Source organism: Miscanthus floridulus, chromosome 18, assembly GCF_019320115.1.
Source record: "Miscanthus floridulus cultivar M001 chromosome 18, ASM1932011v1, whole genome shotgun sequence".
NCBI lineage: Eukaryota > Viridiplantae > Streptophyta > Magnoliopsida > Poales > Poaceae > Miscanthus > Miscanthus floridulus.
Window position 1 is genome coordinate 104,396,156 of NC_089597.1, and position 27,277 is coordinate 104,423,432.

Here is a 27,277-nt window from a genome sequence, read left to right on the forward strand (position 1 = left end):
TACTTTTGAGACCCCTCACATTTCATGCTCAATTTCAAAGTATCCAGAGATCATTTCACTTAGCATCACGTGTTTCTACGAGGGTCACAACCACCTCTTGATCCTCATCTACAAATTTTTTAAGAGGATGGTTCTGGATGCATATGTTTATCACAAATATTATAAATCTCGTGGATGCACTATGGTACTAACCTTGCAGCTTGAACGAAAATGCTAAATGCTTAGTGGTGAAGTTGGGAACTACACCACCATTGTTAGCTGCAAGATGAAGTTCCCACGGGCGAGCTTATGACCAGAAATAAAGCATTGTCGGGAGATACCCCGGATTATCACAAAAAATATATACATAATAATAATGATTAAAAAAAACTTTCTTGTCAATAAAAGCAAGAACATGTTATCAAGTTAGTATACACCTTTGGGTATTCTTGTCACTAACCATTTCAAGTTGAGACTAAGAAGAACATGGGGAATACGATGCTAGAAAACATGAGAGCTGCAACAACTAAACGCCGTGATGCCCTTTGGTGATGGAACACACTCAAGAGAAGGCCCTGACTCTACACAAAAGTCCAAGTGTGGGGGAGGATGGTGAGAGTCCCAAGTTCCATACATACCAAAGACAATCCTGCTTTAAAAAAATGAATGATGTTAGCTCTACCTTGCTAAAAAAGAGAGCTAAAAAATATTATGAAGAAAAGAGAGAGAGAGAGAGAAAGAAAAAATGATATATAAATAAAAAGAGAAGGAGGATTCCTCTCTTCTAGACCTTCGCTACCACTAAGGCCCCTGGTCCATATACACTAGTTGTGTGTGGGATCTAGCCTTATGGCCTGCCTGAGTTGGGCCATATGTAACCGCTGCAGCTGTCCCATAGCTTTCATCCACATATGCTGCTGGTAAATATACTCAGGTATGCAAAGGTAAATAAAAGTTCACGAACTCCTTTACTCATATTTGTCTCCATAAGAATTAACTTGCTCATACAAATTCATGCTTCCTTTGTTTATGTAGTATGCTCTGGTTTGGGTGTATTCATGAGTACATCCATAGGCTTTTTAAATTAAGCATGGTGCTTAGGTTAAAATAGCCTTCTTTAATCAAAATTAGACATGGTGTTTAATCTTGATTAATGAACCTTGAGTTATCATTTTCATAAACAAATGGAAAGTAATCTAATATGGAGATAAATCAAGGATATATTTTGTTTTGCAAACTTACTTTAGCCTTGCTTGAGTTAAAAGATAAAAAGTTAGGTGAACACAAAAAAGTATATAAAATAATAATAATAATAATTTAGGCTCCCCAATATTCAAATCGGTAGAGCCCTTGTTTGTTTCCACCTTTGTTTCTTTTTGTTTAAATAAACATGTACAAGAATAAGTGTAGGAGAGATCTCTTAGGCACGACATGTACACATTCGAGATCTCGCACCATCACATTGCACAAACATTGACTGATCCAACATGCAGAAGGATAGGACAAATGGCTCAAGAGAAGATTGGCTGAACTTTTGGATTAGCCAAGTCACCTCTGACTCAACTCCTTCTCTTCAACGGTGGTTTGTGCAACGCTACCCTCAAACTCTCTAAAAATTTTGAAATTTAAAATTGAACAAATTAAAAATGCAAAACAAATGTCGCTCCATCTCCATGCAAATTTATAAACCACACTTCGTTCAGAATTCCAAAAGTGACATGTTCATACCATCTCCAAGATAGAAACCTGCATAAAGTTTGTTCCATATACATACACTTATGCTTGTGGTAAAATATTCTAATAGGACAATCATGTTGACTAAGTTGTTGTAAGGTGTGATATAGTTCTGACTTAGAAATCCTACCGTTTCCATTCAAAGTACTTGGAGAATTTATTTTAATAAAAATGTTATAAAACCATAGTATCACTTACTCCTCAATTGGTGAGCAAATTCCTACCAAAGCCAAATATGACATCTTGCAAAGTTTCGCCTTCTACATAAGCTGCTTGTTGTTGTGTTGAGTTTGGTCAAGTCTTGTTAACCCTTGTTGAGAGAATTATCATGCTCCCAAGATCAAGATTACGTACACCCACATATACATGCTGCTCCTACACTGGGAGTATGCAAAAACATGCTTCCATCAAGATCCACTAAAAATTCTACTCCTACACTGGGGGTAGACAAAAATATGTTTGTTAGGGAAATACTCCACGTTCTAAAAAGATAATGATCTCTCCCTGAATATGTGGTTTAGAAGAAGAAACATGGGCTATGAAAAAAGGGCTTAAAAAATATGGACACATGAAGGTCCAAGTACAAAAGAAAAAAATGATGAGCACATGAAGGCTCATGTATTGAAAAAAAGAAGAAAGAAGGATAGCCATGTTTCAAAATAATAGGGTTATAGAGAGAGATCATATCTACAAAAGGAGTATAGTTCACTATTTTTCCACACAATTACACATCTTGATCTAAGAGTATGACACTTCTCTCCTTGGATCCTTGATTTGACTTAACAACATATACAATACAAGTATGCTATATTGTTTATCCCTACCTAAAGCTCCACATAAACCTTTTTAGAAGTAGGAGAAGGCAAAACATTGATATGCCTTGGTAAGGATTTATACACAATTGAATGATTTGAGAGTGCCATTTGAGGAGTATAAAGTGAACTATGCTTTTTCTTGAGAAAAACTCCAAAACTCCAAGTCGCTATGATGTGAAATTGAGAAGATGACTTTGTTTCGAGAACTGTTCCGCTTTTCAACAACCCAAGAAAACATGTTAGCTAACGTCACAAATCCCACCTGTATAAAGAATGTGTTGGAATAATTTTCATGTAAGCCATATATCTTAGGATGTTATGCTCATGATTACCTTTATCTCTAAGCTTTGCTCGAGGACGAGCAAAGGGCTAAGTGTGGGAGAGCTTGTTGGTGGTCCTTAAATCCTTTTATTAACCATCAACTATCACATAAAATGAACCAATATGGACACCAAACTTAGACATAGGGCTTTAGAACTAACAATTTCCATAAGTTTTGGTGTTTGACCAATTGCAGGAGGACATATCAGAATAGCACAAGAAATATACCTAAAGTAGACAGGAAATACAACAAAACAAATACCGATGGCTAAGCAATCTTAAAACATATATGCATTTACCATTAACCAAGTTCCACATGTATTGGAGATTATTATTTTGCAGGGCATAGACACAAATACATGGAAAATACACCAAGGAGGCGCTTTATGACGAAGCGTAAAGCAGACATGCGTAAAGAATAAATGGAAAGGTCCATCAACTCAAGTTATCTGGGCAAAAGACCACCCAAGGAGCAGTCCACATCCACTCAGTAGACCACCACGTGAAGGCGGTTGTCAGAGGGTTCGGTCAAGGGTCGGTCGACCCCAGGGGGTGGCCGACCCCCTACAGGCGCCGCTCTGCCACCCATTCTTCTAGCGGTGGCATGAAGCCATGCAGAGGCGGTGGAGACTAGGATTTCACGCCAAAGATAGCCTCCTCACCACCTTACTCCCTGTATAAATAGAAGAGTAGAGTCCCCTCTAAAAAACAACAACATTACCAGGAAGAAGAGCACACATCACTTGAGTTAGAGCAACACTCCAAAGGGCAAAGGCCCTAGTAGCTAGCTAGAGTTGTAAGGGAGAGATGTGAGAGAGAGCTCGGGGAAGCACCGGACTTGTCGGTGTCTCCCCAACTTGTACCTCGATGAGCATCTTTACTTCAACGGGTTTTCCCGCTAAGTGAGTGTTTGTGGTTCTTATAGTATAAAGTCTTTTGTTTAGTTAAGCTTTACTCTTGTTTGTGGGTTTGTCGTCCATCCCGGTGGTGGATGCTCTAGTAGAAGGGCCCTGATAAAGATGGATAACCCTTGCTAGCACGCTAGAGTAGTAGTCGAAAGCATATACGTGGTGTCTAGGCTAGAGCTACCTTCATTTGCCTCGTACTCCATGGTTGAGGGGTAGGCGGTAGGTGGTGACCGCCCTATCCGTCCCTTGTAATCCCCCACATCCGGGTTCAACGTAGAGCTACAGGCTGGCAATTCTTGGCAGACCGGGTATTCACCGGTGCCTGAAGCAAGTGAGTAATAGTAGAGTTTATCTATCCTTGGACTTTAAACCATAGGAATCCATCTCAACCCCTATCAACTCTACCCTTGTGTTGTCCTTGGACGAATTAGCTAGAAGGGTACCTCCGTTCCCTGTGGAAAATACGTTACCCTAAATACTTTTGGGTGAAGTGCTACAACGGTAATTTCGTGCGCTTGTGGATTATTTCTGTTTGCGTTAAGAAATATCAACACTGCTCCTCCAGCAAAGGTTGTCAGAAGCCTCAAGGACATACTTGTTGAGGGACAGTGAAGCTAATGCTGCATTTCAAGCTATTTTGTAAACTTTTGTAATATAATGGAGTTTCTGGATGTGGAATTTGGGTGCCTACGATGGCCCATGCACTGTGAACTTGATGTAGGGTCTCTAAGCTTCTTTTGTAATGGTTCTGGATGTGGAGTTTAGGTGGCTGTGAGGACCTATGAACTAGATGGCCTGTAATGATATATTTTCTGGATGCCTGTAATGCTTGTAAACTTGAACAAGCTGAAACCATTCTGTGAAGTAATGCTGTTCTCATAAATTGCTATTGTCAGTTTCAATGATGCTATTGTCAATATTTTAATCTTGTACAGTTCTAGTCTTTCAATATTCATGTACAATTGCTATTGTCAGTAATATACATGTACAATATTAATGTATAGTTTTTGAACCAATGCTATTGTCAGTAATATACATGTACAATTTTAGTTTCAGTGTTACAATATTCTTAAACAAACTGATTTTTCAAACTGAATTCCATTAACATAACTGAATTCCATTTGCATACAGTAGCCATGACAACATACATTTTAGTTTTTTACTTCTAAATGGCACAAAAGGACTACTTCACAAGGATTGAATTCCATTACAAACACCGATGCCATACAACAGCTAAGACCAACGAAAGCTTGACAAGGAATGCTTCCAAATGGTACACCTATAGACCAACTAATTTCACTACTTCCAAATGTTGGTCATAAGACAACCAAGAGCTACACCTACACATACTGCTGCTATGACAACATATTCCTTCTTCACCTTCTATACTTCCACCTTCAGCTCCCAAAGAGAAGTCATAGCACTCTCAACTTTTAGCTTATTTCATCCAATTCTTGCTACAAGACCAAAATCTGGTCGACAGAGCCATGTCCACCATCTCCTGAACTGAAATGGATCGCCTTCTTCGACCGATTTGGGTGCTGCTCTGGGTTGCGTACATATGGATCATACTGCGCCTTAGACATGATGATGCCAGATGTTGTTGGGTCACCCTACATTCATGAAACCCTAGCCGCATGAAATCCATCCAAGAAATCAAAATTGAACACAAATTGACTTACTTTGATGTTGTTCGGGCACTTGACGAAGGTTTGGCCAAAGGTATCCCGCTGTTTGCTTGTGATCTAAACCAGTTGGACGCGACAATCTGGCAAGTCCAAGAGCTAAGATAAGGGCGGGCTCTGGATGGCTGTGCCCGTCGAGCTAGAGCCAGCATTCGCCGCGCCCCTGAACTTGCTGCCACTCATCGTCCCACTGGCAGGCAGGCGGCGGCGGCCTGCACCGCGTCGCAGCAAGGGCCGATGGGGGAGGGCGGCAAGGGCAGGCGGGCGACGGTGCCAATGGTGTGAGCCTGTGCGAACACGTCGGACAGAATGGGGAAAGGCAGAGAAGAACAGGGGAGGCAATTTCACTTGCCTTATCAACATAACCATGGGCAATACGGAGCAATACACAAATATAGGACCTACAAGTGGGCCTAGTGACGTGGCATATGTAGAACAGGGCATGGGTGCAGGAGGAGAAGAATTATAATGGCAAATCTCTAATAAGGTGAATTGTAATGGCATTTTTCAAAAGTTGGAAAATTGTAAAGCGTGGGCAATTTGGAATCATCACAACATGTGCATTTTTTATGGAGCAAATCCTAACATAGCTGAAACCTTAAAGTTGACCGGCAATGAGCGTTGGCGGTGGACAATGGCAGGGGCTCATGGGCTATCCCACTTGACAGCCCCCACCCAGGATGTTAGTTGATTTGTTGTAGGTGTAGGGTCACTTTTCTTTCTTTATCGACGCGAATGTGTCTTAAGAGTTAAGGGTGTATGTGTATGTGTTGTACCAGGGTTCTTTACCCCCTCTTTCATCTTAATATAATGAAGCACAGGTCTCCTGCATTTTGGAAAAAAACAAAGAATTAGAGAGCTAGAAAAAGGGTTCTATAGTAAAAGTAGCATGTTGGTGTTCCTTAATCCCCATGATCCAAACTTAAGCTCAGAAAAGGTAAAATGACATTTATAACATAGGTCAGAGAAATATATGGTTAATATGCCCAAACAACGGTGATGTTAGCCTCAACATAGGCGGATCATTGACCAATGCAACGGTGTTCAGGTCCTTCACAGTCAGTTGTTATTAGCTGGCCATGATGACTTCGACTATCACCGTCGACCCTTTACTGTCAAGGCCGAAAATCGGCTACGATGGGGGTTACGAGCTGAAAATTGGCCTGATGTAGTAGTGTTTGTCAGTTGTATTCCTTTAAAAATTGCAGGAAGAGGGGGAAACATGGACCAGAGGCAAGGTAGGCTCCCATGGAAGAAAGTACTGTTATGCATGCATCGAGAACGTCTATTGACTACCTGGGATAGCCCATTTTTATGCCATTTGTTGGCCTTGATTTTAATTTTATTAAAGATGCCCAAGATTTCTACAACCTCTATTCATGGGAGATTGGGTTCGGAAGTAGGAGAGGAAGAAGCAGAACCAACAACAACAAGTACAGGACTCGCTAGGGAGAGAAGGCTCCTCCTTCTTAATCCCCATCACTTATGGACTCCTTTTTCACTTGATCTCCATTATCTTTTTTGCTGGTGACAAGCTCCAATCCTTTTTCCCCTTCTCTTCTTGCTCTTGGTGGTGGCTAGAGAGATGAAGTGATGAACTAGAGAGAGAATAGGAGTTGGAAGAGTGTGAGAGAGTGAAAGAGCAAGTGTGTGCCACTGCTGATGACCTTTTCTACGAAGTGAAGACACCTGTGCTGATAGGTGGGGCCAGCGGAGCTCTAGTCAGGACAGCTCACCTCTGTGCATGAAGTGATGTGGCAAACGGTTCGAGAGTGCACAAGATGGTCTGCGGGGACACTGACTTGGTGAAAATTGCTAAGTCTGTGGACATGTTGTGGTGGACGGTCCGGGAGTGCACCGACGGTCCACCATAATACAACTGAGCCTAGAAAGTATAGTTTTATGCATATGCAGTTTTCCAAATTGAAATTAAAATGCTTATGATGGTTATGAAAATGACCATGTCATGATCGGGTCGTGACACTCTTGATCTTCATGTGCCAAATGTGAGCTGCACACGGTCTGTTCTATGGTCTCTGGTCCCTCAGTCAAAGTCTTCTCGTCTGCCCTTCACCGCTCTCGGTCCATCGCACACGGACTCCGCACTTGACCTTCTCCATCACCGTTGATCGTATTGGCGCACCCAACACCTACACATTCACAAGACAAGAGACATTTTGCATGACACACTCAACACAACACGACACGACAATTCCGGTTAGCCATTAGCATAGTCAAGCACATTTGAATATGAACTCAACTGAGAAAGCCTCAAACCTCTCAATTAATGTGTCAATCATTCATCACGAATGGATGAGACTAAGGCACTTCTCAACTTGGTCTCTCAGACCCCACCAATAACACCAGCCATCACAACCTACAATGCGTGATGGAACAATTGTACTAGAACTTGGAACAAGCCATCAAAGTATGGCTTCATAGAGGCAATATGAAGGTACTTATCAAATGGAAGGACCAATCGGTGGTAGAATCATCTGGGAGGAGGTAGACCTTATCAGATAACTGTTTTCATCTCTCAGCTTGAGGACGAGCTGATTCTCTAGGTAGGGAGAGATATCATGGTTGGTAATAAGTGTAGTGGGAGAATATACTACGACATAGTTGTGGGTTAATTTAATAAAGAGGGCCTAGATCTAGCTGTTATAGAATTAGATTAGAAGCAACTGTAAGGGAAGATAACTCTAGTTAAAAAGGTCCAAACCCATTAGGACTCATCATCAAAGACCCCTGTATATAGGGAGAGCATATGTTAACGAAAGGCTTAAAAGGTTAGGGATTAATTCCCTTCTCTCTCTCTCTCTCTCTCTCTCTCTCTCTCTCTCTCTCTCTCTCTCTCTCTCTCTCTCTCTCTCTCCCTCCCTCCCTCCCTGAGGATCACTGCTGCTACTGCCCTACCACCGCCGCCCCCTCTCTCACGCGCGCGTGCTGCCCTAATAAGGGTCTCCTATGAAAGGCGCACTACACTAAGGTTTGTTAATTGAGATAAATTTTTTGGTGCCCCAATTTAAATAAACCCCCCCCCCCGTCTTGGGGCCATTAAGTCCCCTCTCTTGCACCATTTGGTTCGTATAGAGAATGAATCGATTCGCTACTGGTGTGTTTGGCACCGATTTTGCCATTTCGTATGCATGAGAAACAGAAATGATTCACACATCCAAACCCACCCTTAGATTACAAACTTTAAATGGTAGGTACATATGTAAATATAATGCTGCTTTTTTTGAATTGGGTTGGGGTTAATTTAGTCAGAGACCCTTATAATTTCAGAGAAATTTTGAATGTTTAGAACCTTAATTATATTTCAGGGTAGATAGTATTCATTAACATAAAAAAATAAAAATACCATATGTGTCCACATAAATAGGCGGGTTCTAAAAGTCACACAACCAATAGGTTACATAAAAACTCGCTTTGTGGACCTGATGATTTTAGAATTCCATTGGTACCTGCAACAGTAGTTGAATATATTTTTAAAAGTTGCGAAATAGACACCAAATAAACCATGTTCAGCCAAAAATGAGAGACACTACAAATAAGTATAAGCACGTATGAAATCAAATAAACCATCAGCCTGTTCGTTTCGGCTTATTCGCTCATATCTGGCTTATAATCCACGGCTTGAACAGTGTTTTTCTCTCACACCAAACCAGCCAGCAGTACTTTCAGCCATGGCTTATAAGCTAATTCAGCTAAAACGAACAGGCTGCATATTGAGCCAAAAATAGGACACGGTAAATAAGGAGACGAGGACGACCTGCAGGCAGCACGTCATCTTGTTCATTCGTATACATTTTCTTTTTCTACAAAAGGCCTGCTGTCCTGCTCGAGTTCATTGCTGCATTTGTGAAGTTCCTGGGCGTGGCTGCGCCCACCACCAGAGGCTGGCCGCGCCGATGCGCGGCGCCCGCGGGGGTGTGGTCGTTGCGACGCGACATGGGGAGAGGGAGAGGGAGGTCGCGCCACCGCGCCGCCCGTGCCTGAGGTAGAGGGAGAGAGAGGAAGAGATGAAGACTGGCACCTAGGGTTTCCTCGTAGCAGACGTGGCCGCGGTCGTCGGGAGAGAGAAAGGGAGAGCACGTGAGGGTGGGGCAGGGAGCGGCGGAGGCACCGGCACGCCATCTTGGGCCGGCCGCACGCACGCGGGGAGCCGGCCGCGCCGCCCGCTGCCGCATCAGGGGGCGCATCGAGGGGGGGAGAGAGAGAGGAAGGGGAGGGAGAAACGGAGATGAGAGGCAGGAGAGGGAGGGAGGGAGGGAGGAGGAGGAGGAGGAGCACGGCCGCTGCCACCGCGGCGCGCCGCTCGCGGCTGTCGCCCGTGGCCGCGTCGGGAGAAAGAGCGAGGGAGAGAGAGCGAAGAGAGAGAGAGAGAGGAGGGGGTGAGAAGAAGGAGAAGCGGAAGCTCCTGTATATATTTGATTCTCTGGATTCTAACGAGATGCGGAAGAAGCAGGGGAGAAGCGAGAATAGCTAACCAGAAGCAGGAGAAGTGGCTGCAGGCGGGAATCCGCTTCAAGCGATCTTGACCATCGATTGGAAGATTGGACGGAGGACAGAAATGGGAGTGACGTGGACAGTGGTTCTCTGGAGGAGCCCTACGGGCTTTCTAGGGGAGAATTTATCACGTCAAATTAAAATTGCGCCTCACGATCAAGCGAAAGCTGAAAGCTAGCCGTACTCAATGGAGTACCCCCTGCTAATGTGTTGACCTCGTCTATCATCATTCCGGTCTTGCGTAGCAAAAACAGAGACGCCAGCCGAACACGAGACCGACAGGAGTTCGTGGCGAGATGGCTCCACTGGTGCTGGTGTGTATACGTACATGTGTAGTGCCCGGTCGATTCACCGCATCGCAACGACCCGGCTGGACTCGATCGGCAATTAAAGCGACGGTCCCTCCATTTGTCAAAAACATTAGAATTAGATATAGGCATCTAGCCATATAGGGCGCTGGGCAGGGTTTTGCTTTCACCGAAAATGCAAACGCAACAAAGAGCTAGCGAGGGGAACTGAACTGGCCACCCTGGGCATGCAGGAACATATTGCAGTAGTGTGTCCACATGCATGGAATGCTTGATTCAAAATGATTCTGTATTCGTCGGTGGAATGTGCAGGGATTTGGATTTTCCTAGTAAAGGCATGCAGCCAATTGAGCTCGATCTTGGTCATTCCTTTGGTTTGACATTCTTCATCATGCATTTGGTTTATTGTCATTGTATATTAACTGACAACTTTATGGTGAATAATTGGATCAATATGTAGCACTTGATGCTTTGAACAAACACCACAATCTTTCAAGGCTAACAATATTATTGGTTATATTTATGCTCACAAGCTGAAGTAGATATGGTTAATTCATTTTCCCTTTCGCACAAAAAAATAACATTTCCCAGTTTCCCATCGAGGGGACGAGTTGAGATATATGAACTCAGACGTCTTGTAGGAGAAGACGTACGTATACTGTTGGCATGATGATTTATGGGTGCTACAACTTCTCTTCTTGACATAAACAAGCTGAAGCGTGCCTGGCGTGCGTTTTGCCAAACAATTAATTAACGAACATGATTCTGCGAAAGCTTGTTTCTTTCCAAACAACAACAACAACAAAAAGAGGCATTCTGCAAATAGGAACGTTCTGAATTAAACAACGCCACTGGCCCACTGATGGAGCATCGTGAGTTGCCTTGCGGGATTGCAGAATAATGAGCGAGGAGAGCAAAGAATTACACCACCGTGTGGAAGATGGAACTTGATGAGCAAACATTCGTTACTACGCTTTGGGGGTTGAACTCGGGGGCATCTTGGCATGCTTTAGCTTACTTCCAGGATGATTAACTTACGCTCATTCGCTCAACTAGTTAATCATAATCATTTCGGGTTAACTTTTAACAAAGCCATGCCACTAGTAGCTTTTACGCTGGGCCACCACCGGCGGAACCGCCGCCGCGCCGCGCCACCAATGGACGAATTCTTCGGAGTGACGACCGACGAGGCACGGCAGGGGAGAAGGGATTGACTTACCACGCAGCTGAGTGGCTGATGACACACCTTAATTCAGTCTGCTTTAACTTGTTCCTCTTTGACTCTTTCTCAACAGGCTGCGTGTGGAAGGATCGGAATGGCGTGGCCGGATCGGATTGGATCGCTCTACGTGGTTTCGTTCCCACTTGTGACCTGGGCGGCCGGGCAATGCAACGGCGCACTACGGGCAAAATCACTACCACAACGGGTCTACGCCTCAGCCGGTGCGCCGCGCCGCGCGACGTATTATATTAGCACGACCGATATATATGCGCGCACGCGAGTAGTGTGATTTTGACGCTCCGATCCTTTTTGTTGTGAGCCCGCCGCTAGAGTAGCTCTCTGCTGCCTGCTTGCGTGTTTCTGGTGCGACAACGACCGCGTGTGCATCGATCAGCTCACAGCTAGCCTTGTCACCAGGTCCGCAAAGATATATTACTATACGGCACCCGACGACGAACGTGTTTAATTATGATTTGAAGCCATCATATCCATCCGGGTCCAGCTACACCGACGAGGGAATCGGCCGGCAACCAGATCGATCGTTCTGGTGTGCAATCAGATCATCTCTCACAGCCTGGAAGGAATTGCTGCTGCTGTATTCCAGCTACTCGTTCGGCGACGGGTCCCCGCGCGCGTCGCTGACTCATCCCCGCGTCTGCGGCCGTATTGAATGCGGGATGCGCGCAGCGACTCGGAAACGCAGGCCACGCCACACCAGTCCAGCTGCTGCATCTGCATGCGGCCGCTCTGGCGCCCTGCTGCCTACCGGCCAGTGCCAGCCAAGTTCATCGGTCCGCCGCCGATGGAGCGAGACCTACCTCGCCGCGCGCTCTATACAAGTATACAGGACTCAGGAGTTGGTATCTGCATAGCCCTTGTTTAGTTCCCCTAATTTTCCAACTTTGGCACTATGCAAAAAGAAGATTCCCCATCACATCAAATTTGTGGTACATGTATGGAGTACTAAATGTTGACGAAATCAAAAACTAATTGCACAGTTTTGTTGTACTTTGCGAGACGAATATTTTAAGCCTAATTAGTCAACGATTGGACAATTATTACCAAATACAAACGAAATGCTACAGTACGCTACAGTGTCTGCCGAATTTCGGTGGCGCCAACTTTGGCACCAACTAAACGCGCCCATAATACCCCTCCGATCGACCCACGTCGATCTCGTCCGTCCGATCAAGAGTACCACTACTAGGAGTATAGGAGTAGGAGCGCTGTGTACAAAGTATACTAGTAGCTCGGCTGGAGTGGACACCCGGCCGGGTAGGTTCAATGAATGCACTCTTGACATGCACGATCTGGTTATTTATTATTTCTCCATCCCTATATGCGCCCACGATCTAAACCATCATTATACTCTACCCGTTGGCAGCATAGTCGAATATCCGCATCTCACCGCAGAAACAAATCTGTAGCAGGGCATCCGTACGTCCAAAGTCCAAAGTCGTCCAAAGTTTTGTTTCAACCTTTGTTGATTGTTAATATGTAAAAGTTCATATAGATTGATAATACAATTTTTTATGTTGTACCATCGTTACAAATATACTTTTAGTAACAAAGGATTTTCATATCTCAAAATTTAGAAATAAATAAATAAACTTCATATGTGCCACGTCGTGAAAACAATACACTGCTACGATTGAATAATTAAGTACTTTTTCTCCAGTCCGTAAACAGAATTGCTATATTTTTAGGGTAGAGATAGTATCTCTCTCTATTAGTTACACACACCCGTACGGCCATACCATAGTACCATATTACTAACATATAATATAATATAATATTATCATTGTGGGGTATACTTGTACTACGCTCTCACGCGTAAACCATCTGTACCAAAGTAAGTGCATTTTTTGATATGTATCTAAACAAACCCAAAAAAAAAAATGCATACATCTATCCGGATTCCAGAAATGTTTTTATCTTGAACGAAGGCCGGGATACCATCCATGCATTCCCTAGAATATATATCTACGTTTTCAGTTTTTCACATCACACAGCTGGTGCGTGGAGACGCATACAGCACCCAGCTTCTCCTCCTGGTAGTGGTGGCCGTTGTCCCACCAGGCCACCAGTCTCGAGAGGCAAAACCTGCTGGCGCCTAGCGGTTTCACCCTCTTCCGTCCAAAAACCCGGTGGCGGCTAAACCTCCTGCTAATGATGACCCATGAGGCCATGATGACCCACCCGCAGCGCCATCACCACAGTCCACACCACCTTGAGGACGATCTCACCTGGCCTGGGGCTGCCTGGGGCTACTCGGCAAAGCAAGCAGGCCCCAGCCGCTCTATATACCACCCCTCTCTCTTCCACCAGTCAACCATTATTCCACCCAAGATCTCAGAAGCAAGCCGATAGCTAGAGGTTTCTTCATTGTGCTGCTAGACATAAAAGAAGAAGAAGAAGAAGAAGAAGAAGAAGAAGAAGAATACGAAGGGAGAGAAGATGAGGCCGGAGAGAGGTGGGGGTATTTCGGTGAAGCTAATGGGCGGCGGCGGCGGCGGACCACCGAGCCTATGGAAGACGCCGACCCCGTACGTCTTCCTGGGCATCGCCTTCATGATGGGCGTCATCGCGGTGGCGCTGCTCGTGCTCATCTGCACGCGCAAGAAGGCGTCAGCATCGTCGTCCGACGAGAAGGCAGCGGCGGCGGCGCGAGCGCTCGTGCCGCTGGACCGGGAGCCCAAGGTCGTCGTCTTTATGCCCGGCGACCACGCGCCGTCCTTCCTCGCCAGCGTCAAGCCGCTCGGCGGTGACGGCACGGCGGCAGTAGTGTAGGCTAGCCCGCGCGCGCGCGTGGCGAACCGAGCGCGGCGTCGAGCCGGCGACGCGGGGGCAATTTTGTCGATAGTATTTTCTTTTTCTCTCGTTTCCATGGGAGGCGGCGGCTTTTGAAATGAAATCAGTGAAACAAAGTTTGGTTTTGGTTGCGCAAAAGCTTCCATAGTTTCCATCTTCAACAAACGCGTACGGCGTTTTTTCTGGTTTGGCTGCGCGTGTTCAGTTGGATCCAATCGATTTGGCTTCCAATTCTGTACGATCTTTTGTGCTGCATCGACCATTCTTTGTTCGTCCATTGACGGTACGAGATGACACGGCACACACGTAGTCACAGCGACGAGGAGCCTCGGCGGCAGCCGGTAGGTGTTTCCTCCGATCCGAGTCAGACTGACGGCCGGCCCTCCAGTAGTGATTCATCTGATAAATCTAGCAGTTCATTAGCTCAAGGAAATCGATCGAAAATTTCTCCAAAAGGGCACCCGGCCTGACTGAGCGGCACAAACATGGCGTCATGAACCGAGGCCGCCATCGCCGTATCTCAAAAGACCAAGCTTTTAGTTAATAAACCCATGACACAATTGAACAAGCTTGAGGATCTAAATAATTGATTTGTAAGTTTAGAAATGGGATAAAACAATAAAACAAGTTGATGACCTAAACGAGCGATTTATGATTTTAAATATTGAGATGACAATAACCGAACAAGTTTAAGGGCCGCTTGTGCACTTTGCTATTGTTATGTTATGTAGAGAGAGTTAAGATCATCACAAGTTTTACATAAGAAATTATGTATATAAACTTTTTACATTTAGGTTATATTTGGAATTTTTACAAATTATATACATAAGTTTTGTATAAGAAATCGTGTACACAACCTTTGTACAACAAATTATGTATAAAGGTCTTTTTACATATTATGTATACTGCTTTATTGATTTTTTTCTCCACAAGTTATATGCATCACTTGTTTTATTGAACTTCTTTTATACAACTTACAACCACAAATCATGTATGCAAATTTTACATGTCAAATTATATATGTAACCTTTTCTTTTCATGGCATCTCATGAAGAAAAAAAGCGGGTGGGTACTGATTTAATCCAAGTTGCTACTGCTGTTGTGTCCCAAGTTATATTACTATGAGGAAAGCAAGCACTAACTGTGACGCCTGTTCCTAAAAAATTACCCTTTTTTGTCACTCTTTGTTCATTCTTTTTTTTTTTCAGGTAAGGTGCACTTTTCTTCAACCCTCAAAATCGATACTTTTCTATCTGCAAGGCACTACTGGAAACAGAGGCTTTGCCGAGTGCAAAATTCTTTGTCGAGTGTCAAAAATCGGACACTCGGCAAAGAATTGCACTCGACAAAGAGTTATTTGCCGAGTGTCGGGCGCTCGGCAAAGAAGGGCACTCGGCAAAGGACTTATTTGCCGAGTGTCAGACTCTCGGCAAAAGCTCGACACTCGGCAAAGGCTGCCCCGCGTAACGGTGTTTCGGCCACGGCCTTCTTTGCCGAGTGCCTGCTGTTAGGCACTCGGCAAAGATTTTTTTTTAAATTTCTTTGCCGAGTGTCTCAGCTCTGGCACTCGGCAAAGATTTAAATTTTTTTGAAAATGTCTTTGCCGAGTGCCCTGTTAAGGCACTCGGCAAAGAGGAAATTTTAAAAAAATTCAAAACCCTCTTTGCCGAGTGCCTTATTCGTGGCACTCGGCAAAGACCCCCTTTGCCGAGTGCCATGCCCCGGCACTCGGCAAAGTTTTTTTTTTTGCCTCCAAATTTTTTGTGCAGCCCTTTTAAGCCACCAGGAACTCCTAGTTAGAATTTGAGGATTTTTATGGCTTTTTGATATATTTAGTTACTTTATTTCTTTTACTTGAATTTTTTCAAAAAATATAATTTTGAACTGCACGTGGTACGAATACTAGAATTTAATGATTCAAAAAATGATAGTCATGTTACTGAGTGTAGTGTGAGGCCGTATCGAGGAACGGGCCCGAAATTTTCTATCTGCAAGGTGTGTTGGAACATTTAGAAGACTGATGTTTAGTTTCATTTTTTCGACAAGGATCTTATGCAATTTTTTACAATTGCTTTAGATAGTTTCTAAAAGTACGGGTATTATCAAGTTTTCTCTGCTATAAGCATTATCATCGTCATTGTAAGTTTCATTCAAATTACCTTCTTGTAAAGCCATCTTTTATTCCCCACCCAAATTTGACAATTTTTTCTCATGGCCTAAATATTTGGCTGGCCAAAAGAGAAACAAAAAAACATGCCAAGAGATAAAAAGATTAGCATGCCAACATTGAACAAAAAAAGTTCATGAAAAAAGAGCGAGCCCAGGTCCACTTGTCTTACTGTGACATTAATTAATGTAGCTAATGTGCACGGACAAAAGCGAAATAGAAAAACATAAACAACCAAAACTAGAAACTGCATAGACAGAGCAAGTACAACAACGGGCATATCAACTACCATATCAGCTTATTGGTTGAGCAGGATTAGAGAGATGAGCAAGCTTGTCGCTCTTGCCGTCTACCAATTGTACAAGCACTCCAAGGCTCACATTTTTTTAGATAAAGGAATAAAAATATTCCTGTCTCTCCCATCCACGTGTGAATGAGTATAACTGTCCGATACATAAAAGCTGGTTCTTACACCAAGTTCCACTAAGCAGAAACAAGATGAAACAAGACTACCAAACGTGACCTGTCCAATCTAAACCTAATCAATTGAAACCAAACAACTAAGAGGCACAACCCTCAATCCTTCTTTGATGACGCCAACCAAGTTCCCCAAACACTTGTAACATCAGTATTTCCAAGCGCATGCACCCATCCTTTAATGGTCTTGTCGCTTCCTCTTTAGACAACAGTGACCAATGCCTGGTCTAGTAAGTTTTCCTGAAGAATACCTACAAGCAAGAATTAGAACATTTTTTTGTTGAACACTACATCATTTCTATTCGACCACAAAACCTACCAAATTGCTCCTAGCCCCACTATATGATCAGATCCCTCAAACTTGGAGCAAAGCTCCTTCTCCAAGCACCAAACATAGGAGCCGTCCCATTAGGTGGTTGAAGATTAAAAGCAATTAGCAAGGAATTCGACACGGGTTTAGCCAAGCGACAATCAAAAGAAATGTATGTTTAGCCAGAGACTTTGAAGATTGTTCTAAAAAGGCATTCCTTATTACGGCTAAACAGACATCTTCATGTAATAAGGAATGTCTATTTAGCCTTAACAAGTAGAGCACTGGACATTGTAGCTTTGAACATCTTCACCGATAATAGATAATAGACTTTGGTTATATATTTTTTTTGTCTGGGTGTCCTACTCTCTCTCTCTTTTATTTGTTCTTTATAAGTTGACTGTGTAATTTTACAAAGACCAGGAATACTTTCATTTTCTATAAAACAAAATAATGTCCGGCAACACCCTATATACACCTTTGGCAAAAAAAAAAAAAAAGACTCCATTCCAAATTACTATAATCATTTTGACTTGTTTAAGTATATAGCTTTCATTATGAACTTAAATATATGCTATCAATATATCTATATAGCAAACGCTAAGAAGTATACATGGAAAAAACAAATAAACTTGTAATTTGGAACCGAGGAATAGAAAAACTGCGTTGCAGTGAATAGACCGGCCGGCCGGCCGGCCGGCACTGTATATGCTACAATGGCAGGTTGTACTGGGCTTGATCGGTTATTATTCGGCTTTGCTTACACAGATGGCGACGCACGACGGATCAGATGTTGATCAGCCTGAGACTGTCGCTCGTCATCGTCAGATCGAGTGTCACGAAAAGCTTGCGCCCCATCATATAAGGCGATGGTGGCCTCGGTTCATATACGCCATGTTTGTGCCGCTCAGTAGTCTGACTCGAGAGCAACAGCAAACACCTACCGCCGAGGCTCCTCGTCGCTGACGGCGTGTGTGTCGTATATGATCTCGTACCGTTAATGGACGAATAAAGCAAGGTCGATGCAGCACAAATCGATTGGATCCCAAGTTCCCAACTGAAGGACGTAGAGTACTGAACACGCAGCCAAACCAAAAGGCCGGACGCGTTTATGGAAGCCGCCGGGAGCTTTTGCCGAAACAAACCAAACCAAAGACCAAACTTCTTTTTCGTTGATTTCAAAAGCCGCCGCCTTTCAAAGTCTCGTCAAGTCTCAAGCTAGCCAATGGGAAAAAAATCTATTTACAAAAATTGGCCGCGCGTCGCGGCTCGGTTCGCCACGCCCACGCGGTTTGGCGCGCGCGGGGGAGCCTCGATCTCGTCATTACTGTTGACAAAAGATGCTCGGCAGTCCACCGAGGGATATCCCACGATGGTAGATTTATCGTAGAGGTGAGCGAGATCAGGAGCGAGGTGGTAATACAAGCACCAAGACACAAGATTTAGACAGGTTCGGCCGTCAGTATGACGTAATACCTACATCATGTGTTCTGATGTATTGCATTGAGATGTATCGATCGTTGTCCACTAGGGGACCCTTGCCTCTCCTTATATAGTCTAGAGGGACAGGGTAACAAGGAAAGTATCCTATTTGGTACTATACAATAGCTTACGGTGCACGTCGAGCAGCACCGTGCACGTCTTGATTTTGTGGGCTGGGCCACCTCTGATGGTACGACCCATGTCTTGTCTTGTGGATACCGGGGGTCATACCCCCACACTTACCCACTGCCTACACTGCCGCCGCGCCGTCACCGCAGAGCGGCTTGGTGCTGGCGAGGAAGGACGGCGCGTGGTCGCCGGGCATGAAGACGACGACCTTGGGCTCCCGGTCCAGCGGCACGAGCGCGTGCGTCGCCTCCGCTGCCTTCTCGTCGGACGACGATGACCACGCCTTCTTGCGCGCGCAAATGAGCACGAGCAGCGCCACCGCAATGATGCCCATAACGAAGGCGAGGCCCAGGAAGATGTACAGTGTCGGCGTCCTCCATGAGCTCAGCGGGGCCTCACCTACGTCGGCCATTAGCTTCACTGCAACACCTGACACAACACTCTAAGGCCTCATCCTCTTATGTGTAGCAGCACAACAAAGAAACCTCTGTTAGGTTGATCTCCTCCCGACTCGGGTCTTAGATCCACGCTCTGATCAGGGCGCCCAACCAAACCATGGTTGGTGGCCCCCGTCGCACAGCGTCATATAAAAGGAGGTGGGGGACGGGGCACTCGGTACGAGGTTCACCGTGCCGCCACAAACCCCACTGACATAACCCTAATCCGATCTAGAGAGCGGGCGCTGCCAGCGACAGAAAGACTCACCGCCGCCTCTGCACCACGCCCGTCGTCTACACCGCCACCGGGACGCCACTGCCTCATCGCCACCTACACTGACGCCATGGCGAGTTCCTCTGCCAAGCCCACCGATGGTCTATGCCTCTACCTCTCTCCCCTTCTCTCTCTCTAGTTCTCTTTCTAGTCAATCTAGGTTGTTTTATCCCGAATAGAAGCATGTACACCCACTGATCTACACCTAGTTGATCCACTAAGCCTAACAATGGTATCCGCCTATCTACTCCTCATCGGTGTGCGGGCCACCGCCGTCACGTAGGAAGGCGAGGCCCGAGCCTCCGCTCATCGCCGAGACGGTGACACGCGGGCGCGAGTTTAGGGCATCGACACGGGGCCGCTCGACGGTGGCTCGCTCTCCCTCCGGGGAGCGCGCGCGTCGGCGAGAGGGCCCGTGGCAGCGCCGGCTCCTTCTCCGGCCGTCACGGACTGCCATTGCGCCATTGCGAGAGAGAGAAGGGGAGGGAGAGAGTGTGAGTTAGGGTTTTGGGGGAGTCCACGGCGGGGCGCATTTTGTTCCGCCAAAGTGCGCGGATGACCGCAGGATCGAGATCGACGGCTGAGAGAGCTCAAGCCAGATTCCACCCAGGCGGGGAAGGACTTTCCCAGCCTAGGCCTAGGTTGTGGCCTGGGTCGCGGGGAACGCTGTGCGCGCGGCGCGTGCGGCTCAGTTTTGGGTCATTGTGGGCCTTCGGGCCAAAATGAACAATGGCGAATGAACAGTCAAGTTTCGCTTTTTGTTTTATTTTTTTAGAAGCAAGTTCAATGATTTCATTCATAGTATCAGTTACAATCTCTGACAATTTTGCACCAACGTGTTAGAATTTTCAGAGAGTAGATGAGGACCTTGAAATGCTTCTGAATAAGTATTATTTTTCAAGAATTTGTCATGTTTCCGCTGCTATGATTATATTATCCTCTAATTAATTGGAACCAATGGAAAAATTTAAATTGAAGGAGTAGTTATTTTGTTTAAGTTAAATTATAATATTGTGATTTTCTGACCAATGTTGATGATAACAATATTATATTTTTTTATTTATGAGTTTATGCATTAATTCTATTTCTGCCCAACGGTGATGTAGAATCAGTGTAGAAGAATGTTCTATGTTTTAATTTTGACCAACATTAAATTAAGACATGCAAATATTATGTTAAATGTTTCTCATAATCTCTGATGTTGTTTTCAGGATACAACCCAATGACGTTTATCTCGTCCATTCCGCCTATCAATGGAAGCAACTATAACGTATGGCGAGAGAAGCTTGAGATAGCACTTGCGCTATCCGACAATGATCTAGCACTTATCTCTCCGTGTCCCACTAAGCCAGTGGACCCAGTGAGGGAAGCAAATGAGACTGATGCAGCTTTCGCTACTCTACAGCATGACCATTGAAAGGATCAAGATGCCCAAGAGGGGGGGTGAATTGGGCTAATTCTAAATTCTCTTGCAATAATCAAATCCTACGGATAGCCCAATTAACCCCTTTTGCCTTGAAAAGTGTTTCTATCAAACTAATGCACAACGAACTCGCAACCTATGTTCCAAACTTACTCTAGCAAGCAATTCTATGGATGTAAAACAAGTATTGAATTGCTCAAAGTAAATACTCAAAGTAAATGCTCAAAGTAAATAGAGAGAGAAAGGAACGCGGCGATGTTTTGCTGAGGTATCAGAGAGTCACCACTCCCCACTAGTCCTCGTTGGAGCACCCGCGCAAGGGTGTAGCTCCCCCTTGATCCGCGCAAGGATCAAGTGCTCTCTACGGGTTGATTCTTCGACACTCCGTCGCGGCGAATCACCCAAAGCCGCTCACAACTTGAGTTGGGTCACCCACAAGCTCCGCCGGGTGATCATCAAACTCCCAATCACCACCAAGCCGTCTAGGTGATGGCGATCACCAAGAGTAATAAGCACGAACTCTCACTTGACCACGCGAAGCCTAATGAGAAGATGGATGCACACTTTGCTACTCTTGATTTGCTAGTGAGGCTACTCTCTTGGATTCTCAAATCACAAACACCTCACTAGGACCTTGCTCTTCTTGACACTCACAAACATGTTTCTCAGCTATTGGAATGAGCAAAAGTAACTCCACACATGAGTGGAGCTTCTATTTATAAGGCAGCCTGAAAAACGAACCGTTATGAGCTTCTGCGGGGTGACCGGACGCGTCCTGTCGCATAAAACCCTTACTGGAACCTTACTGGACTCGACCGGACACTGAACCCTCAGGGTCCGGTCAGTATTGACCGGACGCGTCCGGTCACACTTTCTCAAGTCTGGACCCTTACTGGAGTCAACCGGACGCTGGCCCTCAGCGTCCGGTCACATTGACCTTCCAGCATCCGGTCACACCAGACTTCTTCTCCTCGGTCAAATGAACTGACCGGACCCTGTGGCCAGCGTCCGGTCGCACCAGAGCCAGCGTCCGGTCAGTATTTGACCCTCTATTCACTTCCAACTCTCGATCATATGTGAATGAAGTTTGCTCCAAAGGATCTTAGGCATTCATAGGAGCTACCTAGAGCTAGTTTTAACAAGTGTGCACCACACCTAACTCACTAGACTCAACTAGGTCAAGCTACCCGTTCATACCCCCCTTAATAGTACGGCCAAAGGAAAAACAAAGTCCTAAACTACTCTAAGTGTCTCTCCAACTCCAATTGACACTTAGAACTAGTGATCCTTAACCTTGTCGTCAATCCTTTGAAAACCAAAACGATTTCCATCATAGGGGCATGACAACCTCGATTGCCCAATCGATCTCCATTACCATGACCTAACTTAATTGCCTCTGCAAAACACATGTTAGTCATAGTAATCTTGTATTGACATTAATCACCGAAATCCAATAAGGGGCCTAGATGCTTTCAATCTCCCCCTTTTTGGTGATTGATGACAATACCACCTCGAGTATGTTAAAGAGTGAGGTTTTTAACATGCTTGGTTCATATAAGCTTTTGTCGATAAGAACAAAAGAGTTAGGCAAGCTTATATGACCCAAGCCAACACAATGTACTCAAAGGATATGAATTAAGCACGCGTACAAATAACAAAGCTCATTTGCTTCGAAGTATAAATGCGGAAGCAAAAGCAAATGAGCATTACACAAGTGATATGACATATAAATAATGTAAAGTAGAAATCACACATGTCATATATCACAATCACGTAGATAGCACTATCACATATATATAATAGTATGCATGAAGGTAAACACACGAATGCAAAAGTAATAGTGTATCACACAAATAAAACTCCAAATGTATATAATAAGCTAATACTATATAACTAGCTCCCCCTAAAACTCGCTCCCCCTGAGTCTACATACTCAAACCCTCTCCCCCTTTGGCATCAAACATCAAAACCTAAGGGTCGGTCGGCGGGGCTACAGCGGATGAGTCGGGCGCTGAAGTACGTGGAGCAAGATGGAACTGGGCGCCATCATCATCTGACCCTGAGCTCTGAACTGACTGACCCTCTGAAGCAGGAAGTGTCGCTGAAGCGGTCTGGGTCTAAGCTAGGGCTGGTGCTGCCTATGAAGCTGCTAGTATGTCTATCGTAGGATCTGACGAGGTGACAAACGAGGGGAGCCTCTGAGTAGTCATGATAGCTGGAGCTGCTGTAGACGGACCGGCGGTATGCATATGAGGCAGAGTAGGCATGCTGGTCAACTCGCTGAAGGATGCTCCAAGACTCCTGGAGACTGACGTGTCAGGCACAAATAGCGAGAAAGACTGCTCTGGTGTGAAGCCCGTCTGAAGTGGAGTGAACTGCGGGGCTACCACGGGTGAGGCTAACCACTGGGACACATGTACAAGAGGTGAAGCAAACTGAGCTAGAGGCTGTCCCTAACTCTGGAGCCCACTGGGCTGTACTGCTGGAGTCGTCGAAGTGGTGGAGGCAGGCTGAGCAAGCTAGGGCAAAGACTGTGGCAGTGGGGCCCCAAGTGCTATCACGACATGCTGCATAAAGCCCATAAGCTGCTGCTGCATAAGTATCTGCTGATGATGCATCTGCTGCTGCTGCTACTGGAGAAGCTGCTGCTGCCTCTGGAACTCGTCCTGACGAGCCTAGAACTGAGCGAAGTTGGTAGCGGTCTCCTATGCCTGTCGTGCCTGTGTCTGCTGCATCCGCTCAAGAATAGCAATGAGAGCAGGGTCTGTCTGCGGAGCAGGTGGAGCAGAACTAGAGCTACCGGCCTCTGCATCGTGTCTGCATGGAGGCATCTGAGGAATAGGCTAGTAGTCGTCGTCAGAGCTGTCACTATACTCGCTCACCTCCTGCTGTGCCTCTAGCTCCTCCTCCTCAGTGGCTGCAATCCCTCTAATAATCTCATCCTGCTGAGCTACGGACTCTAGAACATCGGGACAACGGCTAGGCTGTCTGGGTGCCTGAGGAGTGCTGTGTCTGATCCTCTGTAACAAGTTGTAAGCTGGGAACTCAGTGGTGGCACCTATATACTCATCCATCATACCTAGGGGCTTATCAAGCACTACTCTACGGATGAGGAACGTGATCCAGTGAGCATAGGGAAGCTGCCTGCGACCCTTGAATCCCTCAGCTATAGTATCCTCCATCTCTGAAAGAAGGAGGTCCCAGATATCAAATACTATCTGCTGCATCAGGGCATTGAGAAGCCAGAGCTATAAGCGAGTCAGGTCCTCCCTGTATCCCAACCTGGGAAGCAGTGTCCTCCTGATGATGGCCTCTAGCACTCTCGCTGTAGGAGTCAAGTCACTGGGGTTCCTACTCGACCCCTCACCAAAGGGCTCCTTGAAGCAATGTCGCACTAAATCTGTAGGGGGCACCTGCCCTCCATGAGGACGCCTGGTAGGCTCTTGCTGTCCATAGCATACCTCATGCAGCTTGACAGGCTGATCCTGTAGCCGCAGTATCTCCATGGCCCTCCCACTCGTCACTCTGTAGTCTCTGCCTCTAAAAGCAAAGTGAATAAATCTGTGATGTGGATCGATGAAGAGTGAAGCATAAAACTGACGAACCCAAGATGGTACATATATTCCCATCCGTCCAATCAAATCTGTCAACACTGGCAGATATGATAAGTAAGGTCGAATGTGCTCTCCGGCTGCTGCCACAATAGACTCTATGCGGCAGACTCTCTAAGATCTGAACACTGCCCCACTGTTGAGATAAGCATTGTAGAAATCTTCATGCAGTTTCATGTAGAAACCCTCAGCTGCTCTCTCATCCCTCCTCAGAGGAAACAAAACCTCAAACTCTACAAATCGCAGCTGTTGAACCTGTCTGGCTGTAGCGGCCCTCAAGTCGAGGTGTACCACTGGAGGCGGACCCTGTGGTCTGGGCAGAGGGCGTGACCCCCTGCGCTATGTAGCTGGCCTCGGTGGAACTATAGCACTGGTATGACTCGAGCGGCGTAGCTGAGGTGCCGGCTCGGTCTCCTCGGCCTCCTAGGTCTGCTGTGCCTACTCGCCCTCCTGAGTCTGCTGAACTGGCTCCTGCTCTGCTGACGGACCCTCCTCAATGGCAACCCGTCGTCCTGCAAACGTGGCAGTCCCAGCTGGACTACCGTGATGATGCTCAACCTCCTCAATCGCAGCTCTTACTGCTGGTGAAATCGGCTGATCTGCAATGACAACTCCGCTGCGGGCACCACCTCTCTCGGCACGCTCTGCGGCCTCTGCAACAGCTGCTGCCCTCGTTGTCTCTGCGTCGAGGTACTTGCGCTTCTTGGATGTCACCTGCTTGGTTGACTTGCCCTTCGATTCTGCTGGCTGGCGAGGCGGGGGCCTCCGATCATCATCACCTAGGCCACCACCAACGTTCTTGGTGCGAGCCATCTGAACTGACAAGATGATGAACTGATGCTGATGAAGATCAACAGACAAACTAACACTCTCGAGGCTTGGCCTCGATCCTTACTCATGAGCTTGGCTCCAAGTTGACTGCCTACTGCCACAAGAACCACAACAGAACCGACTCGTTGCACGATAGAATATATGGATATATGAATAAATACAATATATCTAATAGATGCGAAAACCTAGGAAACAAGCAATGTAGGTACGAAATTGAGACGACGGGCAAGCTACCTGATGATCCGGCGATCCGAGAAAAGAAAAGGCGACATGCGGCGGAACCCTCGGAACCGGCAGGGGCTAGGGTTACAAGGAGCAATGATGAACTGGTGGCCCTAGAATTTTTGAAATCAGCGCATTGTATTGCAATTTGATCTAAGCAAATTGAAATTGAAACAAGGAGCTAGCCTTACCGAGAGGAGGTAGGCCTAAGGCACTGGAATCGACTTTGACTGAAGCTTGGTGCCAGAGGAACCGACGGCGGCGCTGACATGGAGAGCCGCACGGAGCAGACACGCACGCGAGCTAGGGTTGGCGTGGCACAGGGCAAGCGTAGGCAGGGCAGGGCAGGCGCGGTGGCGTGCGAGGCGAGCGCAAGGTGGGCGGCTCGGGGCTGCGGCGGCACGGCGAGTTACGGCGGCGTGGCGAGCTTGGGCGCTGAGGCTTGGGCACGAGGTGGCCGGCGCGGGGTTGTGGTGGCGCGGCGAGTAAAGCAGCGGCGATTTGGCGGCGGCTCGGGCTAGGGCAAAGGCGAGGTGAGGGGCAAAAAGGGTATGGCTGAGGTTAAATAGATTCCCGACACGCGACAGATAAGGAAACGGAGAAAAGAGACCTGAAGCCACGCGAGATCCACTGACCGGACGCTCCGGTGGTAGTGGCCGGACGCTACCACCCAGCGTCCGGTCGATTCCAGAGAGGTCCAGTTCCTCTGGAATCGGGACCGGACGCGTCCGGTGGTCCATGACCGGACGTAGGCAGGGTCCGGTCAGTACAACTTGTTCTTCCTTCGATCGACCAGACGCTGAACCCTTCTTGACTGAACGCACAGACGTAGCATCCGGTCACTCCTTCACCAGCAGTTCACCTCCTGTGAACTGACCGGACACTGGACAACAGCGTCCGGTGCATCGTCCGGTGCACTTTTTCCAGCAGATCTTCAAACTTCCTTCGCGCTGCCTGTTCCCAATCAAGTCCCAACTTGAATAAGATCCAAATAAACACCAATTGGGACTGATGTGAGTGACCTCTCTCAAACCCTCATATTTTTCAAAATATTTTGCCTTAGGCTATAATTCTTTTTAAGAAAATAGGCAACAAGAGGGCAAATGGAACAAAACGACAAAACAACATTCATGCATATGCAATACTTGTAATTAAATCTAGTTGCTTGTCAAGTTTGATCCAAGGTTAAGCTTCTTCACACGCTTTTCGACGGTTATCTTAACCATGTTAGACAAGCCCTATATGCATGGCCACAAATTAAGCATGTTGTATATTACAATGAATGCAAGGGACAACACAAGCTCAATTTTTAGTGAAGTTACTAAAATCAAGTACATTGAGCTCATTCCGCAATCTACAAAATGTAGCCTCATCTAGCGGTTTAGTGAAGATATCTGCTAATTGATCTTCAGATCTTACACCTTCTAGTGATATATCATTTTTAGCCACATGATCTCATAGAAAGTGATGGCGGATATCTATATACTTGGTGCGAGAGTGTTGAACCGGATTGTGGGGGGTATACCCCCAGGTAGCACAAGATGGTACATGGGCCGCACCATCCGAGGTGGCCCGACCCGTAAGATCAAGGCATACACATCAAGATTATAAGTTGTACT

At 46.1% G+C, this 27,277-nt stretch overlaps 1 protein-coding gene and 2 pseudogenes across 1 annotated transcript; 2 read left to right on the forward strand and 1 right to left on the reverse strand.

Annotated features, from left to right (window-relative positions):
• Nucleotides 1–13,835: 13,835 nt before the first annotated feature.
• LOC136524143 (protein GLUTAMINE DUMPER 6-like) lies at nucleotides 13,836–14,433 on the forward strand. Its single transcript, XM_066517603.1, has one exon. The coding sequence runs from the start codon at nucleotides 13,942–13,944 to the stop codon at nucleotides 14,272–14,274; it is 333 nt and encodes a 110-aa protein (XP_066373700.1). The 5' UTR covers nucleotides 13,836–13,941; the 3' UTR covers nucleotides 14,275–14,433.
• Nucleotides 14,434–18,981: 4,548 nt separating this feature from the next.
• On the reverse strand, nucleotides 18,982–19,314 carry LOC136519788 (protein GLUTAMINE DUMPER 5-like; annotated as a pseudogene).
• A 1,479-nt stretch (nucleotides 19,315–20,793) lies between these two features.
• Nucleotides 20,794–27,277, forward strand: part of LOC136521119 (uncharacterized) — a 31,669-nt pseudogene continuing 25,185 nt past the window's right edge.

What these genes read in the sequence shown, in the direction of transcription:
- LOC136524143 (XM_066517603.1), top strand. Translation starts at nt 13,942, where the DNA reads ATGAGGCCGGAGAGAGGTGGGGGTATTTCGGTGAAGCTAATGGGCGGC.